Genomic DNA, 20,224 nt, shown 5'->3' with positions numbered 1-20,224 from the left:
TTCTGCCCAACATTTTGGGTCACCACTTAACAGATAAGGCCCGTTCAAGCGACGCTCGGTAAGTTCGCGGGGTGCCCCGTGCTTGTTCAACTCGTTTAATGTCACGTTGCAATTACAGTAATCGACAGCGTTGGGCAATTCCCCACGTGCGAGAACAAATAAGCCAGGCACTATCCCTTATCATGCATGTTGTGGCTTCTGATTATTTCCCTTATCGAATGTTCGTTATCTTGGTTTGGCCGCGCAAAATGTGGTTGTCGACGTTGACGGGGGCAGCAACCGGATAACCGGCAGTCCGACCAGCGTGACAGCCAGCCGAGGAGTCAACCGAGACTGCAGCAGCAGCGGGCCTCATCTCAGGTGCCAGTGGCACGACGCCGCTCGCTTTGCCGCGCCGGCAAACACATCGGAGACGCAAGGGGTGTGCGTGTCGATGACACATAGGCACGCGAACAAAGCCAACGCCATTCGTCGAGCTCGTGCTGTTGGCGGTACGCGACCGTCGCTGCAGTCGCCCGCAAGCTGCGAACGGTGAGAACCTGCTCGCGTTGCGTATTTCCCCTTCATCTATGCAGCGAACTGGGGTTGTTGGCGTGCGCTTCAGCTCGGGCTACGCAAACAGGATGCGACAGTGCATGCAACGCTTGCGAGACGAAAGCGCACTCCGGAGGGTGTTGTACCGGTATCGGTGAAGTTTGGAATAGTAGTGCGTTACAAATGGAAATACTTTAGTGTCATACGAAATGCTCGATGGTAAGTGTAGCGAGCGGGCTTTGATTCATGACGGAAAAGGCGGGCGATTGACGTAGACCCGGAATGAAAAAACGAAAGCGCGTCGTCCCGTGTTTTCTACAGCCGCGCGCCTTTTTCATCGCGTCTTCAGAAAGGCGCGTATGGAACAAAATCTGCGCTGAGTTTCCGCCTTGTAGAGTGACACTGTAACTACCGTATACCTAAATCTGTGTGCTGGGTAGCCATAAAACATGGTGCTTAGTTTGTCAGCACTCGTAGGCTGTGCACCGGCACTGACGCTATAGTGGACGAGCCACTGTAGTTGGTTTTGTGAGGAAGTTAACACTATATGGAAGTTATACACTATATAGGAAGTTAAGTGTGGTTTGCTGGCCCACCATCAAGCCGCGCATTAAAATCTACTACACCGAGCAGGATGAATGAACGAAACTTCATTAGTGGGCGACTGGTTGGGGAACAGGGGAGCAGAAAAGGGGAGTGGGATGGTCAGTTCTGCCTCACGCACAAACTTCCACAAAGAAATGATCGTGCTTGCTGCATCCATGTGAGGGGTGAGGCTGTCCATATTCCTCCAATGCGGTAACGCGGGGGCTTTGGGTTGTTCCTGCAGCGGTGAAAGGCCGGAACAGTCCCATTATAAAATTATGTTGGAGAACTTCGTGACGTGTACGCTCGGACATTTTCCTTGCATAAGCATCACGTGCTCTCTGACAAAAAAAAATTGAGTTTGAAAGCCATCAACGCGCGCAAAACCTTTTTGTTGTGCCGTCTGTGATAGTCACTAGACTCGCTGATTATGACATACCGATAAAATTGTTAAATATCAAAGTAAATAGGCGTACGGGTGAAGTTCTTTTGTCGCGGCATCTCTGATAGGCGCCAACCTACTCACTTTTGCGCTGAAAAAAAAACATAAAATAACCAATTGCGTTATCTGAGACATGCAGGCAAACACTGTATATTTAGCAGGTGGAAATTCATGAATGTGACGAGCTTTACGCCCACAGATTATTAGCCCGGAGGCAATCATGCATTGTTCTACGTTTTCATCGTGAGTACTAGAATGCTGTCATTTCATAACCTACAGCGACTGCTCCTTTTGCTCGTTTCCGCCAAATTCCTCTCCAGATACCTTCTGCTTCGAAGCCTGAAAACGCAAGAGCCGCACAGAGGCCACTGCTGGAGCTGATGACTTGGTTACGACCAGAAGGGTGAGCTGAGTGACCGGATTGTCGAACATCACGGAGGCGAAATGTGGTGTGCCGTGGGATAGGCAGCAGGAGCGGCGTACAAGGGTCCACATCCTCATAGTCTGGGAAACGAACAGCAGCGGTGACAGACATGCCATGGGGGGCCCCAAGGGCGGCGACATCACGCGGGTCACGGTCGTTGTGGTGGGTGACAGCTTGGCGGGAAAGTCTGCCATGGCCCACGCCTTCGTCCACCGCTGCTTCCCGGAGGAATCTCTGTCCACGGCCCTCGACCAGATGGAGACCCTGCTGGTGTGCAACGGTGAAACGGTAGCTCACACCGCATGCCTTTTTCGCTCTCAAACCCATGCCTGCCTAAAATGGGAACTTTATTCATTTTCGCGAGTGATTTTCGGCGGGAAGCGAACAAGTGTTTCCAAATGTTTCTTTTGCCTTCACAGCAGCACATTCTATAGCTAAATAAATTAATTGCGCTAAAAAGGGGGACACAGACGAAGTGAGGACAGACACACACGCTGTGTCCCCCTTTTTAGAGCAAATTAATTTATTTAACAATGGAGTACCAACGTGCCCAGGACGCTACCCTTATTAAGTACATTTTATAGGGCTTTAGCAGGAGGGTGGGGCGAGAGCACCCCAGCTCCTCTGTAGTCAAAAAGAAGGCGCTCAATCCACCTTGTTCTTGGCACGGTTAGATAAATCATGTGTCCAAAACCAAATAAATAATTGGATGGAAAGGTCAAAAGCGCGAGGTTCAATGAGACCTAGTCATTTTAAGGCTAACCATTATTCAATTCTCCATTCGTTTTGGATCTTCTGTTTCTTGGTACTGAAAGATTACTATCATTAGTCTTACATGATTTCTTGTCAACGGGAATAAATTATTTCATTAACGATGTGGATTGTATGAAGGCGCCTGCACAGGCGTTTCGAGTTCTCCGAAGAGGATGCCATCGCTGTTTGTTAACCGAACAAATAATATCTTGAATTATTACGTTATGTGGGATGTTTGAGGTGGATAAAAAGCTGTTACTTGAAATAAATGATGTTCGCTTAAACATTTAGTTCGTAAAGCCACGGCACCTCTGTGAAAAAAAATATTTCAGACGCCGAAAAAAAAAAAAAACTCACCCTGGTTTGTGGAACCAAAATATTATCAGTCATCATCGGTAATAGTCTTGATCCCCCCCTCCCTACACACGCGCGCGCGCGCACACGCACACATCGAGGCCTCTGAACGCACATAACCTCGCGAATTGAGTTGTAGGACGGCGTTCGGATACCACCCGTCATAACATGACCAGCAGTCACGGAAATACGGTAGATAGTATACTGTTTCAGTCGCGGGAAGACTACCCGGCATGGAACCGTGGCGAGATACATGAGTCACTCCGGTCACACGACAAAGCTTATGTTCAGCTGACGTGCACATGATACGCACTACATGGCGTCCGTTTCGCGCTGGGCAATTATATTGTTAGTGCTGGCAAAAAAGCCACGAGCTTCTAGAGTGAATGATTGGGCTCGAACTTGACTATGCCTGGTATAAAGAGGAACGCATTAGCGTCATGACTACTGGTCCACCACACACGGTCTTGATCAGTGCGCCTCCGAGCCATTTACGGCGGGCGCAGTCACTGTCGGCATGTTTGTGAGGAAGTCGAAATCGCGAAATTGCCGTGGTCGTGTATGAAGCCTCCCGTATTTTCTAGTTAATAACTCGCTCACACAAAGGTGATGCAGGCATGCGCCGACACGACGTTGGGCCTCTGCCGTAATACCCGCTGCTCAACGCACGATGAGTATGATGTTGCTTGCATGTCATAAGGCTCAAATGTACCCATTGAGAAAAATTAAAGCAGTTCCACTCGACGTGAAAGCTGTCGGAAGTGCATAGCAGTGACTAGCCGTGGCTGCGGCTCCCTTCAAAGTCTCTTTGCTAGCTCCCGTCATGCTTTTCCCCTCTCTGCCTCACTCCTCTCTTGGTGAGGTTTGTTCAATGACATTTAATTTTCCCGCCGCCGCAGTTCTCGCGCGCCTTCTCCGGGGATAACTCGCATCCTTTTTTTATCTTTCGTTTCTTGTTCTGTTTGAAACAGCATGAGCGGGAGTTCCATTCTTTTTGTGCTTGCTTTCATCTCGGCGGTGCTGGAGCCTTTCTGCGCAATTTCGAACGCGGCGTTGGGGTCCAGCTTGTCGTCGTAGCCCGTCCGCGGTCACACTATCTAGCCACACCGCAGTCACGAGGCGTCACGCACCCTGCAGACAGGCTTCGAAAAGATAACCGCTTGTCCCTCGATGCAGCCTTCCGGCCAAGAGTAAAGATGATACTTGAACAAGAGGTTTACTTACGCGGAACCGTTCGCAACTCCTGGAACTGCTTACACTAGTCATGCATGTCCGGATATTTAGCGCAAATAAAACTGCGGGTACTATTCAGGTAAAATATAAGCACTTAACCGGCAGTCTCCGCGTTCATTTAGTTAGGAATGCTCATTGGGTTAGTTTTTACGATAGCGAGCAAAAAAGTTGCCGCGGAAGAAAAAAAATCGACGTGTTCAAAATGTTGCCGAAATGCAGCACTTGCAAGATTTTCTAACAAGCGCAAAAAGAACAGAACAGCTGCTCGTGAGGTTCCAGGCAGAACAAGAAACAAAAGATTAGGAAAGGAAGCGAGCCGTCCCAAGAGAAGGCGCGCGAGCACTGCGAGGGCGCGAAATTTGAATTACATTGAACAAACCTCTGTTCAATTCATCACCAGAGGAGTGAGACAGACAGGAGAAGAGCGTAAGGGGTGGTGGCAAAGAGCGAACAACGGCACCACTGACCCTATGGCGAATCATTGCTCTGCACTTCCCACAGCTTTCACGACTAGTGGAACAGCTTTAATTTTGTTGAAGTGCAGAACACTTTAGGGGCCCAGCTTGTCGTAGCTCGTTCGCGGTCACGCTATCTAGCCACCGCAGTCACGCGGCGTCACGCACCCTGCAGACAGGCTCTGAAAAGATACCCGCTTGTTCCTCGATTCAGCCTTCCGGTCAAGAGTTAAGATGATATTGATAAAGAGGTTTACATATGGAGAAACATTCGAAACTCCTGGAGCTGCTGGCACTTGTCATACATGTCCCCACTACGCAAAGGAAACTGCAGGTACATTTGAGGCAGAATATATGTAAATAACCGCCAGTCCCTGCGTCCATTTCGTTTGGAATGCTGATTTGGTTGGATTTTACGATAGTAAACGAAAAAAAAAGTGGCCGCCTAAAAAAACGCCACCGTTCCAATTGGCACAGAAAGGCTCCAGCACGAGCGAGGTGAAAGCAAGCGCAAAAGGATAGAACTCCCACTCATGCTGTTCCAGGCAGAACAAGAAACAAAAGGTAACGAAAAGCGTGTGAGCTGCCCCAGAAGGCTCGTGATCCCTGCGAAGGCGGGAAAATTGAAGTGCATTGAACACAAGAGAGGAGTGAGACAGAAGGGGAAGATCGTGAGAGGTGGTAGCAAAGAGCGAACGACGACGCCACAGCCCCTCTGGCGAACCACTGCTCTGAACTTCCAACGGCTTTCACGTTGAGTGGAACTGCTTCAATTTTTTTCTTCAGTGGTTACTTTTTTCGCTTACTATCGTAAAACCCAACCTAATTAGCATTCCTAACTAAATGGACGCGGGGACTGTCCATTAATATATTTTGTCCCAAATGTACCTGCAGTTTTCTTAGCACTAAATAATGAGGGCGTGTATGACAAGTGCCAACGGTAACAGGAGTACTGATGTTAATTCATTGCTACCTACTGTCATACAATCTCTTCAGATTAAAAATAGGAGTTTTGCAGTGTTCCACGAGACACTCGGATCGTTTAATTTTTAACAATAACATCCAAACTACGAGTTTTCCCAAGTATATTTTTCAAAAAATTATTAAGCATTACTTCATCTTTTGAAACATAATTTCATAATTCTCAGCCTTTTTTTTAATAGTTAAAGCACGTCGCAATTAGAGCTTTGCTTAGTCCGTAACTAAAACGTTTAAATGAGAACTGGAGACTGAGGCACATCTCTTTTATTTTCCGAACAGGTGTACCTGAACCTTTGGGATACTCCAGGCTCAAGTGCTTACGACGCATTGAGGCCGCTGACATATCCCGAGGCAGATGCAGTCCTGGTCTGTTTTGCGCTCGACAACAGGGAGAGCCTCGTCAACGTGGAGCAGAAATGGGCACCTGAAATCAGGGAGTCCCTGCCCAACGTGCCCATCATCCTCGTCGGTAATAAGCAGGTGAGTGACCAGAAGCTTCAGATGGGGTCATCTTGCACGCATGTCGACGTGAGGCGAAGGAGGTGCACTACATGAGTAAGAGATTGACTACCAAGAAATGGGTAAAGAGGCAAAAAAGGGAGGCTGGAAGTTTAGTGGAGAGATAGCGGAATTCAGGGTAAAAGACTGGGACTGGCTAACACAGGATAGGAACAAGTTTTTCAGTCCCTCAGTAGGCATGCAGGGTGATGGTGTCAATCAGATGCTCCTTTCCTCCCCCCCTCCCCCCCCCTAGAAAAAGGTTTTTACTCTTTACAAGCGTTCTTTTTTTTTTGTTGCAGCCAAGCCACTAAAAGAAACTCATTAAACCTGCTGTGACCCTCCCTCATCCCTTAATACAGCTGTGAGAGTAACCAACACTAAAGAAGCAGCTGGGGACAACAATCTCCCCCCTCTCCTCTATTCTTTACATGCTGCACCTATTGGTTTCATCTTACAGCAGATTGAGCATGTTTGCCCCCTTCAAAGTCAGCGACAATACTACCATTTGATGCTCACTGTCCAGCAGTACATGGGCTGATCGGAGAGACAGTAATGACAAACGCAGCATGTTGCGATATATATATAATCAGGTCGCAGCTGATGCAATTAAGTAGGAAGGAGAAACACAACCACACTGTGAATTCTTGTGGGGCACAAAGTTTGCAGAACAATTCATGAAATGATGGCTGCTAAACCATGTGCTCTGTATAGAGCCCAGAATATTGGGCTATATCCAACTTTTTGCCATTTCTGACAAGTTTGGTATGACAATGCCCAACTGTGTTTGGTTCAAGATTTTGCTTTGGGTGAACCTCGAGCAAAACAAAGAAATCAACTGTAAAAAAAATAGTGCAGCATCATCAACATAACTGCAACAAGATAACTTAAAGGGACCCTGCAACACTTTTGATGAATGCCTTCACTCTTTCCTTCGCGTTTGGAAGCACTGAGAAAGCCATAGTTATTGCCAGCGAGTCAGTAGTATTAACTCTATGTTGCCAGCACAAAGCGACAATGCCTGATTTGTTTGTCGCACCAGATACGCCTTCCGTTTCTGCTTTGTTTTTGTGGCTTTATTTTTAAAGTTGCCATCGAAAAGCGTTCACTGCTGCAACTGAAGGAAAACTGGCCAACAGCCGCTACATGGCCTTAGTGATTTATATCGAGCCGTCGAAGAACGTCAAGACTGGGAAAGAGAGAAAAGTCTTCTGAGCGCGTTTCCAAGTTTTCCATGGGCATGAAGCAGTAATTTTTGGCTGAGGTGCTTTGCGAACCCCGTAATCTAAGTACTGGGTGTGTTGGATGACTACGTTCTGCAAGGATTTAAGATTTCAAAAGAAGTTTAAAAAAGTGTTGCAGGGTCCCTTTAAGCTGATGGCCAAATTTACAGCACTCTTACATGATTACTGTTCAGTTTTTCTTTAGCTGAGTAATCTTTTCACACCGTGACTCTCCATAGGACCTACGTAACAGTGACCAGCAACCTCTGTGCGAGGTAAATGATGGGCAAGCCTCCGAGTCCTTTGTGAGCACTTCGGAGGGCACGGCCGTGTCACAATGCATTGGGGCAACAGCCTACGTCGAGTGCTCAGCACTCGTCGACCAGTGCCTAGACGAAGTCTTCCATGCGGCCATCGAAGCAGCACTCAAACGGGTAACTCAAAGCATGCCATTTTCTCGGTGGAGCTTATGACCACAGGAGTGTGTGCAATACTGGCTACAAATATGGCAACAATAATGGCTACAAAAATGTGTGGGATGAGGTTTAAAGGCAAACTGCACTCAGAATTTTAAACTCGTGAAAGCGTTATTTCCGTATGTGTAGTCTGCCTAGAAAGAGAGCAAGATACAAAATATGACAGCTGAAATTCGCATATCCGCGGCGCAAACGAACATGAAAAATCGGAGATCTTGAAACCGTAATTGAGATAAGCGCGGCCATTACGGTCAGGAAGAAGTGATATGCCAGACGGCCCAGCCGCGCCAGCTGGAGCAAACCTGCGTGCAACGCTTCGCCATCACCGCAGCCCTATTAAAAGTATTCAGCCAACACCATCTTGACCTTTTCAAGATGGTATTGATTCAGCGGAGCTTGACCGGTTCTCCTGGCTGGCCGTAGGAAAAAGCGTAGGGCCGCCCACAATGCAACATCCACAACATGGCTGTTTGCGCGATCCGCCGGCAGGTGCAGCGTCGCCGGCGATGGATCTATTTTAAACGTTTCTAACTAATTAACAACGCATTTCACGGGGCTACAAGTCATGTCCCAGTTAGTTTGGCAGTGTGTACTGTACATTCAAAGTACAATTTGGTCAGGGTGAAATTTGAGTGCAGTTGGCCTTTAAGTTGCAAAGGTTAATTTCCATACCACCTGGAGCCCAAGCACGATCTAAGTATTTGAAGACGATGACTTCAGGCGAGGTGCAGATATTTCAAGTGAAAACTAGCATTTTAAGGCCAGGCTACGGAGAAACACCATTTCGGAGGTGAAACAGCCTTTTGCATGCTTCTGCAGCTCGCAAGGCACTTAGGTAAAGTGGGGAAGATGAAAGATGCTTTGACATGCTAATAAGCGTGAAAGAATGGGGATACAAGAAAGAACACTTACACAGGACCTAGCACCAGAGTGTTCCATCACACACCAGCCTAAACGTCTGCGTTGAATAAAGGATACTTAACGTCAACATTAGCACTTGAAGCCTCATGAAACTAGTCGCAAAACTGGCGGTGTGTGCCGTGTCAATAAGCGCAAGTTATTGCCTTAGCCACACAGCGAAGTGGGCAGAATTTAAGAACCAACGCGGGGCATCAAGCAAGTTATTACGAGCAGCAGCATGCCGTGATGCACTTTGTAACAGGCCATGCAGAAACTTTCTAGTCATTCTGTGCTGGGATACCTTTTCTGCATCCATTTAACACAGCCAATCAATTCCTCTCAGGAAGAGAAGCCGGATACATTTTTTTTTTACAGCAGTCTCCACTTCCTTTTTGTAGCTATGGCTGGGCATTTTACTAGAGCTTTGCATAACTCCCGTACAGCTTGTGAAGGACAATAGACATTGGTTGGCCATAGCAAAGGCTACAATGCAGAGTGCATAATTACTCTTCACTCAAATCTGAACATGTTCTTCAGCACGCAACCAAACACCAGTGCTAAAAGGTTTGTCACATCTTGTCACCATTTAGGCGTCATTCTTGACTGCTGTGGTTGTATTTACTGTATTTACTGCAGTGCAGAACTCTATTATTGGGGAACTCTATGCTGCACAATAAAGTGGTGTCTGATCCAGAGATTTCGTACATAACGGTGTCATTCTTTTTTTTTTTCCTCCGATTTCCCCAGAAAGTTAGGAAGAAGAAATGTTGCCGCTGCTGCTGTTGCTCCATCCTGTAAAGTTCATTGTGTGTTCTTCTTTTACACCAGTACATTGTTTCGATACAATACTCAAAATCTCCATATTAAAAGAGTGCTGGTTATGAGTGGCTTCTGTTGCATTTAGCACACACTCTTCACAGCACACCGAGCCTGATCCACATGATAAACATGTTTCAAACAGTGTGCATACAGTTATTGCACAAGTGAGGTACATGGGTATTTTTATTCTCCAATCAGCTCGCATATTAGTACTCAACTCTCATCTCGCAACAAAACACTTAGTTTCATGGCTAAAAAATAAAAATACTGGGTGCACTATATATATTGCACTACATAAATATTTCCAACTTTGACAACATTCATCACCATTGTTTGGCCATGGCAAGGTTTCCAATTTAAAGGAACCCAGAAACGCCTCTAAGAAGTACAGAAAAATGTTCCTGGTGTCTCGTAGTTATAGCACGGCAGCGTACCGAATTTTCGCGTGTATAACCCCCACCAAAAATGCAAAAATTTCAGTGGCAAAGTAGGGGTGCGGATAATACGTGGGGTTCTTACTTTAGTGCAGCTTCACGGCAATGCGTATTATGCCGTGAAGCTCCTACGCAGTAACACTGACTAGCCTTCCATAGCTCTAGCGAGAGCAGTGACACTGAGTGAATTGTGACTTTCATCTTGCAGTCAGTGTATCCTACTTGCTAAATATACGCTTTTTTTAGCCTACATAGTATGCGATGTGTTGCTTGAGCAGTAGCTTTGATTCAACCTTTCCTGTATTAAATGTGCGGGCAATACACGAGGATTTTTTTCTTTTCCGGTGGGCTGAAAGTGGGGGTGTGGATTATATGCAGGGGCAGGTTATACGCGTGAAAATGTGGTATTCTAGCCAGATTTTTTACTGTAGCAGTTTGAGAAGACTCTTCCACACCGTCGAACGCTTACTCTTTTTACTTGCACTTCCACGGCAGCTGGAAATAGGCCCCTCCTAGTTTGACTACCCCCTACCTGTCTCTGTGCTGCTTTTTAACTTTCTCACACAAACCTGCAGTACCCATATTCTGTGCTTGCCTTTTCACCGTGCTGCTACATAGTTTTCTCAACTAAAGTCTGGAAAAAGGCGAGAATGATATGGGCTCTGTTACCAGTGATGGAACATACTTATTCTTGCCCGTCAAGCAGCACTGCCCATTTCACTGCTAAGCCAAAGTTCTCACTGTCAGGAGGTTAAAAAAAAGAACCTGTAGCTTTACTGCTTCCAAATGCCCCTGAGGGCATAGTATAATCAAGCTTTCAACAGCTGTGCCGCTAAAAATAAAAATTTTACGCAAATGAACTGAAGAAATCAAATGTTTACATAATGTGCATGCCCTGTAAAGCTTGATTTAGTAGGGCACAAATGAAAGCTTGATTTCGTAGGAACAGCAAGACGTAGAACCTGACTAATCCTGCAACGCGGATTGTCCGACCCTGGGGTGGCTGGGCTCTAAGTGTCTATGCTGATGGTACACAAAAACTGAAATGTTCTTGATAATAGAGGCCACGAGTATGTAGTGTAGCAGTGTAGGAAAAGGCAAGTGCAGGCATCAATGCACTGATTCAGCCAGCGTAAGGGGATAAAGTGTCTGCTGCAGCTGATCAGGAATACTGATTGATTGATTGATAGAAGGTTTAACGTGCAGACTACACAGGCGATCAGGCACGCCGTAGTGGAGGGCTTCGGATTAATTTTGACCACCTGGGGATCTTTGACGTGTGCAGAAATCTCGAACACGCAGGTATTTTCGCTTTTCGCCTCCATCAGAAAAGCGGCCGTGGCGGCCGGGAACTGAACCCGCGTCTTTGGACTCACCAGCACAACGCCTTATACGCTCAGCTACCGCGACGGAATGATCAAGAATACTGTGGATTTACAAAAACATGACAGAAGTTCCTGACAAGCATTCACATGTAGGAAAGGGGAACTCTCAAAGCAACTGCTCTTGCAATTGCACCACAGTTACTGGAGCGCAGAGAGCAAATGACTCGACAGGTATTGGAAAAATAGTGAGCTGGCAGGATTGGAAGCCTTTGGTCTCGTGTGTGGTACTCTTAAACAGAGACAACCGCAGTTCCCCCTCTTTATGTTGAAAGGCAAAGACAAGTGATAGCCCTCACAGTGGAAGCAGCGGTACACCCTGGGAAAAGCTACCTTTGAAAGGAGTTTGCAAATCACATGCCAAGTGTACGGGACTCATATTTGGCTTACATATGCCCCGCCATCTATTCTATCAATCGAGCTTGCTCAATTGTAACCTTACAAAACTGTTCCTGGGTTCCTGTATGGTTGCATTGCTATAACCAGCTATAACTGCTTTCTCGTTTCCTTTGTATTCTGTATTATTCATTTTAGGACAAGGCGTAATACCCACCACAGGAGTAGGTATGTCCTGCCATTTCTCCTCCTTTTCCACATGTCCTATTGGCTTTCAGTCCCACAATCTCCACTCCTGCGGAAGTCATAGTTGTTATACAGTCGATTCTCAATGATTCGCAGTCACTTAACTAGAATTTTTTTAATTGGAAGTGATGTGCTGGTCCCGGCACTTTAACATGCAATCCAACGGAAGAAACTGCCTGATATTACAAAGTTGAAACCCATCATATAAGTTATTTGGAAGGTCTTCAGAATAGAAAGTATCGAGGTGACCATCACTTCTCAATAAACAGAAATTATGAGAGTGAAAATAGCGCAGCGTTCTGTACTGATGTCGGTGTCATCACAACTGAGGTAGCGCGCCATTGATAAAGCAGCAGGCCAATTGAGACTCACGCCAGTGTACACATCTCTTTCAAGGTCGTCAACCTTTTTGTCATACACAGCGCCGTGTGAGCAGTTTGTCGCAGTTTGACGCTTGAGGCTTCAATTTTAGGGCTAAGTCTCAACTATCATGGCAACGTGTGTCATACACTCGACTTGGTGACGAAAGTTGATGTTCTAAACGAAATCAAGGAAGACATGTTGCAGACTGGTAACAATGCTGTTCTCATGCTTTTTCCTTAATTGGAAGCTTGGTTAATTCGATGTGTTTTGTGGTCCCCTCAGACGCCGTATTAAGGGGTGTCAAGTGTACAGACAAAGGAGTAATGAACTCTTCTGCATTGGTAGGAACAGCCCGGAAAATGCATTCGTATTTAAAATGCACGACTTGTGTTTTATTCTAGCACAGGCAAGCAATGCGACTGAAACAAGAAAAAATTCAGTGCACTGTTCTATTCGGCACTTGGCACAAACCAGGCGCAAAAATCATGGGGAAAAGAAAAAGCGAGTTTTTCACACCACTTGATGTGACACCACTTTCCAGTGGCTTTGCCGAGTTCACAGGGCACAGCGATTGCTGGAATGCTGGTGGAATGTACAGTGCTACGGTCACGGCAGCAGAAGAGGACGTCAGCCTTGGTTCCATGCCCTGTCGGCAACACACAGTGTCACCCCCGTTGTCACAAACGCCATGCCGATGTAGGTGCCTAGAAAGAAAAATGTTCTCAAGAACTGCGCTTTCTCATCGCTGATGGTTAAATGTAGAGCCGAGGTAAAGTGCAGCATATTGGACCATGAGTCCACAATTGGAAACAATCATGAGAGTAAATCCAATGCCCAGAAACAGTCATGAGTGATGACTTCTCTCTGCCTACCAAATGGCGCAGACTCTGAACAGCAGGGTGGCTGAAAGAGACTGCATCTGTAAGACCCACATTTTCTTCATATTCCTCTTCTGATTCAATGCATTTTAATGTGACCCGTTGCAAAGCCAAGACTGCAGCTACAAATTGGGGGTGCAGAGGACGTACAATTACTTACACCAGCCTTTGTAACACTTTCGCTTCACACGACCGTATGGTAAAGATAATTGCATCTGAAAACAACTTTTACAGGAAATCTGCCAAACTCTGTTCTGGCACCCTTTCCTAATACCCTGGAGAGTGACTTAGAGCAAGGAGAAATAATAAGAGACATGCCTATTGTTTTACTGCCTTGTGCATATGTAACCACATAGAAAACGGCATGTTCCCCGCTGTTTTCATTGCCACTAAAATTTAAACAGAGGTCTGTCTTCCTGGCCCCAAAATTTGTGAGCAGTTGCATGATTCTCTGGTTATCATCCAAAAGAATAACATGAATCGACATATAGCATTCCTGGAGTATCGCACCACTTTGCCTCGTCGGCTATGTGGCGAGTTGAACTCTGATGACTTACCTCCAACTTGTTTTATTATAACAATAGTCATGACAAGGTGCCTCCCAGTTTGAACACTCTATGGGTGTTAACCTAGTACACGAATTTCTACCCTTCCCATGTCAACAGCACCTATGAAAAAATTCCATTTGCCGTGGCACCTACACTTCACTTCCGGAGTGAGGGCCTTCTACGGAATTGCTTAAAAAGCCAACTTGCCTTTCCTATTCTATGTCACTCCACGGTTCCACTCTTTCCCCCGTACTCTTCGTTCAATCTCCTGTGTTTGCCACAAATTCTATTAAAACCTGCCTTTCTCGCATCCTCCTTTACGAAGTGCTTTCTTTCCTGTCTATCCATCTTTTGTTGGGCGCTGAAGATGCTAAAAAAATGTGCGTTAACTGAAACGTAAAACACAAAATTGTTCCTGCTGAGTTACTTTCCTCTGTACTTTGAAGCAACGGTCAGCCAAATCGATCTAATTTGTCCGACTTAAAACAGCCGAGTTGAATAAAGCTGTGGATGTCCATTATACAGCATAATCTCGATAAACGGAAATCACTTAAACAGAACAGTAGCCTGTAAGTTGGTTGGTTTTGTATTCAGATAATGGAAAAAAACTTCTGGTAATCCGAACTAAAATTTCTATGTCACCGTGTAAACAGAACCGAAAATGGAACTTCTTGTGTCTGAAAAGTCCGGACCCTGGGACCCAGTGAATACTGGTGAAGAGGGCCTGGACTGCCAGCCAAGGCTAGGGCATCCCGGACTAGGGACGCCTCCCACCGGGCAGGTGCCCTAACAGCAGCACCAGCGCTCGTGGAATAAACATTTATTCCTCCTCCTCCTCCTTGTCAGAGCCGCTGCCATGAGCATCAGCTTTTTTCGGTTCCGGCTGTTTTTTTGCCTCGTCGGCCGTGTAACCCTCATAGTGAGCCATGGTAGCACGACGAATGCAACATCTCAGCTCTTGTTCTAGTCCTTCTAGCTGCTGTGGAACATACCACACTTCAAGGAGCACAGTCAGCTGTGCAGTCTCTAAAACATTCTTTTTAGGAGGAAGCAGGATCTGAAATGTTTGTCCAAATCTTAATTGCCATGAAAAAAATGATCCTGAAGATGCAGTTGCGAGGACTCCAACAAACAAATGGATGCATTTTTTAGTGCACAGCGACTAACTGTTGCCAAATAAGCTTTGTGAATGCTGTACCTAAACCTTTTGCAAGTTTCTTCCTTTCAGAAAAACTGTTAGCTACATTCACCTTCTAGTGTCTAGCTTTTCATGAAATGGTATTAAGTGTGTGTATGCACATAAATTTGCACTTTTGCACATCTTTCTCAGTAAACGGAACTCCCGTTAAATCGGACTAATCATTTCGGTCCCTTGAAGTTCCGTTTATCGAGAGTCTACTGTATTTCCTCTTAATTTTCTTGCGCTGTTTCTTACTCAATTTTTTTTCTTCCTGGAGTTTACCACACTTGGCAGTCGTACTCACGTGCGTTGGTCGGCGTTTCACCAAGAAGCCGTCCAGCCAAGGTGACAAAGATGAAGTTGAGGGAATTGGTCAGCGGCACGGCCAGTGACAAATCTGGAGGCCACAAGACATTTTCAGTCACTAATGTGCACCACAGTAGTTTTCAAGCTTTGCAATAAATGATAAGGGAGGCTGGCTTGCGAAAAACATGTACACCAAAAGTATTATAGTACTTGATAAAATGGGATACGGCTGCAGATTTAACTACCATAAAGTTCTGAAAGAACACCCCCTCTGAAAAACATCGCCCACTGCCCTTTAGGGGTGAAATATTCAGCTTACTAAAAGACCCCAAAGATTGCCCCCCCCCCCCCCCCTGATGTCAATAGCTTTGATTGATTGTGGGGTTTAACGCACTGATGCAATGCAGGCGATGTGGCCTGCCATAGCAGAGGGCTCCGGAATAATTTTGACCACCTGGGGATCTTTAATGTGCGCTGAAATCTCGTACACACGGGCGTTTTTGCTTTTTGCCTTTATCAGAAAAGCGGCCGCAGAGGCCGGGAATCGAACCCGCGAATGGCTTTAGCACTGATAAGTGAACAAACGAGCGCGAATCATCTAATCCGGGCACTTATTTGTCCTTTCCACACTTGACCCCAAAGTTGGCCTATCTCGCATTTTGTCTTGGTATCGCCACAGTTTTGGTTGTCGTTGTGGACACTTTTTTGCTGTTTTTCCACACCTGACCTGAAAGTTCACCCATCTCGTATTTTTCACCTAATATCTCTGTAATTTGGGGGGGCATTTTTTCCGGACTTTATGATAATCCGGAGTGCTTTATAACACGATGTTGTAGATCACCCTTATTTCGAGCACCAAACAAGTTTTCAAAATACTAGAAGAAAAGGCTTACTGTATTATTTGCAAACTTCCTAATAAACTTCAAACTTCAAAACAGTGTTAATGCTTGCCTACAGAAACAAAAACAAATTAAGTTGGCCCACCACCAGGCAGACTTCTACGTGGTTCTCAATATGAGGATGTCTGTCCTTCCTGAGGCTTACACAAGCATCTAAAATTTTATAAAGGTGCTCATTGTGCAGCGAGGGCTTATGTCTTTTGTTTTTCAGCTCAACTTTACTGACAATACAAAAATTTGGTTTTCCTGCAAGCAACCTCTTTCTTCTCCCTACCACGTGTTTCATTAAAATAGATTTTTTTTTTGCCATTAGCATCATGAAACTTGTGCTCAATTCATACCCACATAAGGCAAGCATAAAACAAGAAGAAAACAAAATTACTTTTCCTAAGGACACCGAGAGATTGCTTTGACATTCAAGCGGTATGTCACATAGTAGACACACAGGAAGCAGGATGAAAGATGAGGATGCTACCATCTTAGTTTTGGTACTTCCGTTTCCTGTGTACTATCTCTCTGCTGTCTTCTACTGCTGTAAGGAACAGAAGAGACTTTTTAACAGACGAGCTGTTTAAGCTTTTAGTTCCGCCGTCGAGCGTTACCAGAAAGCTCAGCCCAGCCGAGTGAATGGAGCGTGCTTTTGTGAGGAGCACCCAGCGTTGCCCAGGCTTGTGTGTGGGCTTGTTCCACGTGAGGAGCTCGCAAAAAAATGCCAAGAAAAAATACGAAGCGTAACTTCATGAGGAGCACCCGATGTCGGCCAGCTCATCCTTCAAGAGCTCTACCCAACATTTGTGAGTTGATCTCTTGCGTGCTGTTCTCAAGACCAGTTCACGTGCATTCGCGCCTGAAGCGGGGAGCACAGACGCAGAGTTCGCGAAGCCAGTTGCTGTGGGTTCTAGTGTGTGCTAAAGTGGTCACTTTGGGAGAGACGTGAAAGCCTGTGGGCAAAACGATCCAGGCCTGCCAGTCACGGAGAACTTTCAGCGGCAAGTTCGGAAATCCATGTGAGGTGCAACAGCCGGGTCTCCGACGAAGGGCGAGGGGCGGCCAACTCTGCTGCTTCCCCAGCCTTGCAATACCAGTGCAAGCTATGCCAATTTCTTTTCGCACACTTTAACGTCATGTGTGCCAACAATGTGAAAAAAAAGAAGAAAAAAAAAAAACAGAACAAGGTAACAAAAAAAATTTTGATGCTCGCCAAGACATCCGTAATACCTGCCTCATATCTTTGTCATTTTTCATGCAACTATCCTTTTCCTTATGCATTGAGCCAGCACACAAGCTCATGTTTGTCACCCCCACATTCTTGTCTCCTGTCGCGAAGCACTGTTTGTGTTCTAAATAAACATGCATTTTTTAACTGTTCCTTGTGCTAGCTTCGGCATCGGTGACAAAGAGTTCAGGAGTGAGGAGACTGACCTGCTGATCCCAGGGCCAGTGCATATATGGCAGACCCACTCTGGTTTATGAGGAACGGCAGGGCGTACTACAAGGGGTGGGCAGAGAGAGACAGGCTGGTGTCAAGGACTGAGGGAACAAAAATTGGTACAATCATTGTAGGAGCTATCAACGATTGCAACGTTCATCCCTGCATGAAGTCTAAAATAGTTTCGGAGTGCCATTAAAAGCAATCAATAAGGTCAATGTTTTACATAGTTGGCTATGCGCGTAAAAGGAATAATTGCTTGCAATACGAACTGAAAACTGCTATAGAGTGTTCTCCAGATGTGGTACACTGGCTGCTATATTGCACAGTCGAATTTTAAAAGAAATTTTAATTCTGGCTTCTATGGACAGGTCTTGGCAACTTCAGTCCCCCAACACTGCGACGTAAGTCTAAAAACTCACCTAGTTGAGGTAAAGTACTAACAATGCACACGTTTTGTGAGTAGTGTTCAGCACCACTGGTGTACCGGTGCTCTGTGAGCGATGGGCGAAGTGGCAAGATTTTACAGTCTCTTTATGTAAATTAGAAACAGCATAGCTTCAGCTGTGATAAACCGTACTGCTTTTACCAGAACAGGCATGTTATAAAGAGGAAATTTACAAACGGATTGTATCCTTGTACGTTATGCGTAACATAGGTGTCAAGCCTCGCATTATTGCTGAAAAACATTTCACAGTGCAAATACACACAGAAGCCTCATCTTATGGCATATTTTTTCTCACATAAAGTAGTACCCCCACTCAATTAGTTCAGATATATGACTAGGAGGGGGAGAAAACTTCGTTATGAAAGGCAAATGTAATGGTAATTAGGCTCAGCAGCAGGGTTCTTGCCAAACATTAAGGTTGATGTCTGGACTATTTTTAAAGGGACGTACAGTGTAATGAAGGGCTGGAGATATCTGCTGCCCTTGAATTGCTACACATGCTCTTGTCTAAGGATAGGTATGCAAAGTTTTTACCTGTGGCTGCATCGCAAGAAACTTGACCTCTGCAAGCCACTGCCTCAGGTGTCCGTCCCGTTTGATGTCTTCAACACCTTTACCCCCACGACGCAAGAGAGGAGTTGACAGGCCCCACAGTGCTGCCACAGCGACCAGCCACAGCACTTGCACTGCAAGGAACACAAATGCCTTTCTCGCTCTCCGTGAATGGCAAAGGCATTTTGGGAAAAGCGCAGCAATGGAAGTAATTTTAATAAAAATCATGTAAACAACAATTGCCTTTAATACTACTTAGTAACAAAGGAGAATACTGTATTAAAATTTACCTAAACCGATATTTTAAAAGCATTAGCAATTGCAACTTTTGTGGTCAACATGACAAAGAAAAAACATCTAAAGTAAGGACGCCAATGGGGAGAAAGCAAATTTAAACAACATTCTTTGGATTGCCACTTTGGCAATGGTGTGGGCAAGCATACCGGTCCGTTCCCATTTGCGACGAAAGCAACGGGAATTCTGTCACTTTGTCGCGCGGCGATATTTTTTGTCGTTTGGTCTGAACAAATTTTTGACTCCGCGACAAAAATATGTCGCTTCATCGCAAGCGTGAACAGGCCTTAACATTACGACGTCGAAACGTCGAGCTTATGCTTGCCTTAGGGGTCTTTTTTTATGAAGTATCCTATTAACTAAAGGCATTTCATTCAAGATTACTTATGGCCATGTGTACATACAACACGCATTGAACCACCCGTTACGGACAGACCTGCGGGCACATTATCGGTGGGAGTCGCGTAAGATTAATTCTTAGACATTTACAATAGAATGTGATTTGACTGCGGGATATGTGCAATGTATTAAATAATTTCGGGTATGCAATACAATTTTTTTTAAACGTCCTGACCCAGTACAGCCGTGTTGGGTTGCTCTATCGAACACCCACCAATGCAGCATCACACAGCCTTTCATTAATTGATCATGCATCCCATTGGAATGCATCCCATTGCGTCAATTTTCTTTCACTCACTGACGCACTTGTGACAACACTTAATGCCAGCTTAACAAGCGCATTGTAGCAGATGCACGTGTCTAGACGCTGGCTCAGGAAAGGCGTCTGTGATAAAGAACAAGCTTATCAGCTTTCAAGTCGAGCGTGCAGCAGACAGGTCGTCCCTTCCAAACTCGCCGCAACTTCGGTGGCAGCAGCCAGAAAAAAACGGCCAGAAAAATAAAGGCCTTTGTAAGATCAGAAGGAACACAGTAGTACGTGCGCAAATTTCCAACGCTCACAGATGAACGGAGAAGTCAACACTACCATACCGGGATCAAGCATGTCCGGTGCTCTGTGTGAGAGATACGGCAACACGGCAGCGCTCGGCAGCCACTTGAGCGAAGGCGCATGCAAAAATGTTTGCTTCTGCACTGGGGAAGCCTGGTAGGTGTAACCTGGTGAAGTTTTCGTGCATATAACGCATTTGCTCATGGATTTACTCCCGTCCTGTCATTGCGAATACCGCCATTACTGAAATTGATCGACGGGCTGCCATTTGTTGTTGCTGTTGCTGTGGTTACGGTTGTTTTA

At 45.7% G+C, this 20,224-nt stretch overlaps 2 protein-coding genes across 2 annotated transcripts; one reads left to right on the top strand and one right to left on the bottom strand.

Annotated features, from left to right (window-relative positions):
* The first annotated feature begins 233 nt into the window (after nucleotides 1-233).
* LOC144159506 (ras-like GTP-binding protein rhoA) lies at nucleotides 234-9,740 on the top strand. The gene is made up of 6 exons (XM_077691046.1): nucleotides 234-531; nucleotides 1,882-1,964; nucleotides 2,027-2,273; nucleotides 6,041-6,241; nucleotides 7,722-7,916; nucleotides 9,606-9,740. The coding sequence occupies exons 2-6, from the start codon at nucleotides 1,942-1,944 to the stop codon at nucleotides 9,654-9,656; spliced, it is 717 nt and encodes a 238-aa protein (XP_077547172.1). The 5' UTR covers nucleotides 234-531; nucleotides 1,882-1,941; the 3' UTR covers nucleotides 9,657-9,740.
* A 3,131-nt stretch (nucleotides 9,741-12,871) lies between these two features.
* LOC144159507 (transmembrane protein 234 homolog) lies at nucleotides 12,872-20,193 on the bottom strand. Its single transcript, XM_077691047.1, has 5 exons — nucleotides 19,963-20,193; nucleotides 18,661-18,812; nucleotides 17,672-17,738; nucleotides 15,349-15,441; nucleotides 12,872-13,142 (listed from the first exon to the last, which is right to left on the bottom strand). The coding sequence occupies exons 1-5, from the start codon at nucleotides 20,123-20,125 to the stop codon at nucleotides 13,066-13,068; spliced, it is 552 nt and encodes a 183-aa protein (XP_077547173.1). The 5' UTR covers nucleotides 20,126-20,193; the 3' UTR covers nucleotides 12,872-13,065.
* Nucleotides 20,194-20,224: the final 31 nt, after the last annotated feature.

The sequence above is a fragment of the Haemaphysalis longicornis genome, unplaced genomic scaffold (assembly GCF_048455015.1).
Source record: "Haemaphysalis longicornis isolate Haplotype H1 unplaced genomic scaffold, Haemaphysalis longicornis Haplotype H1 scaffold_10, whole genome shotgun sequence".
In the NCBI taxonomy this organism is placed as follows: Eukaryota; Metazoa; Arthropoda; class Arachnida; order Ixodida; family Ixodidae; genus Haemaphysalis; species Haemaphysalis longicornis.
This window is presented reverse-complemented; position numbering and strand designations above follow the sequence as displayed.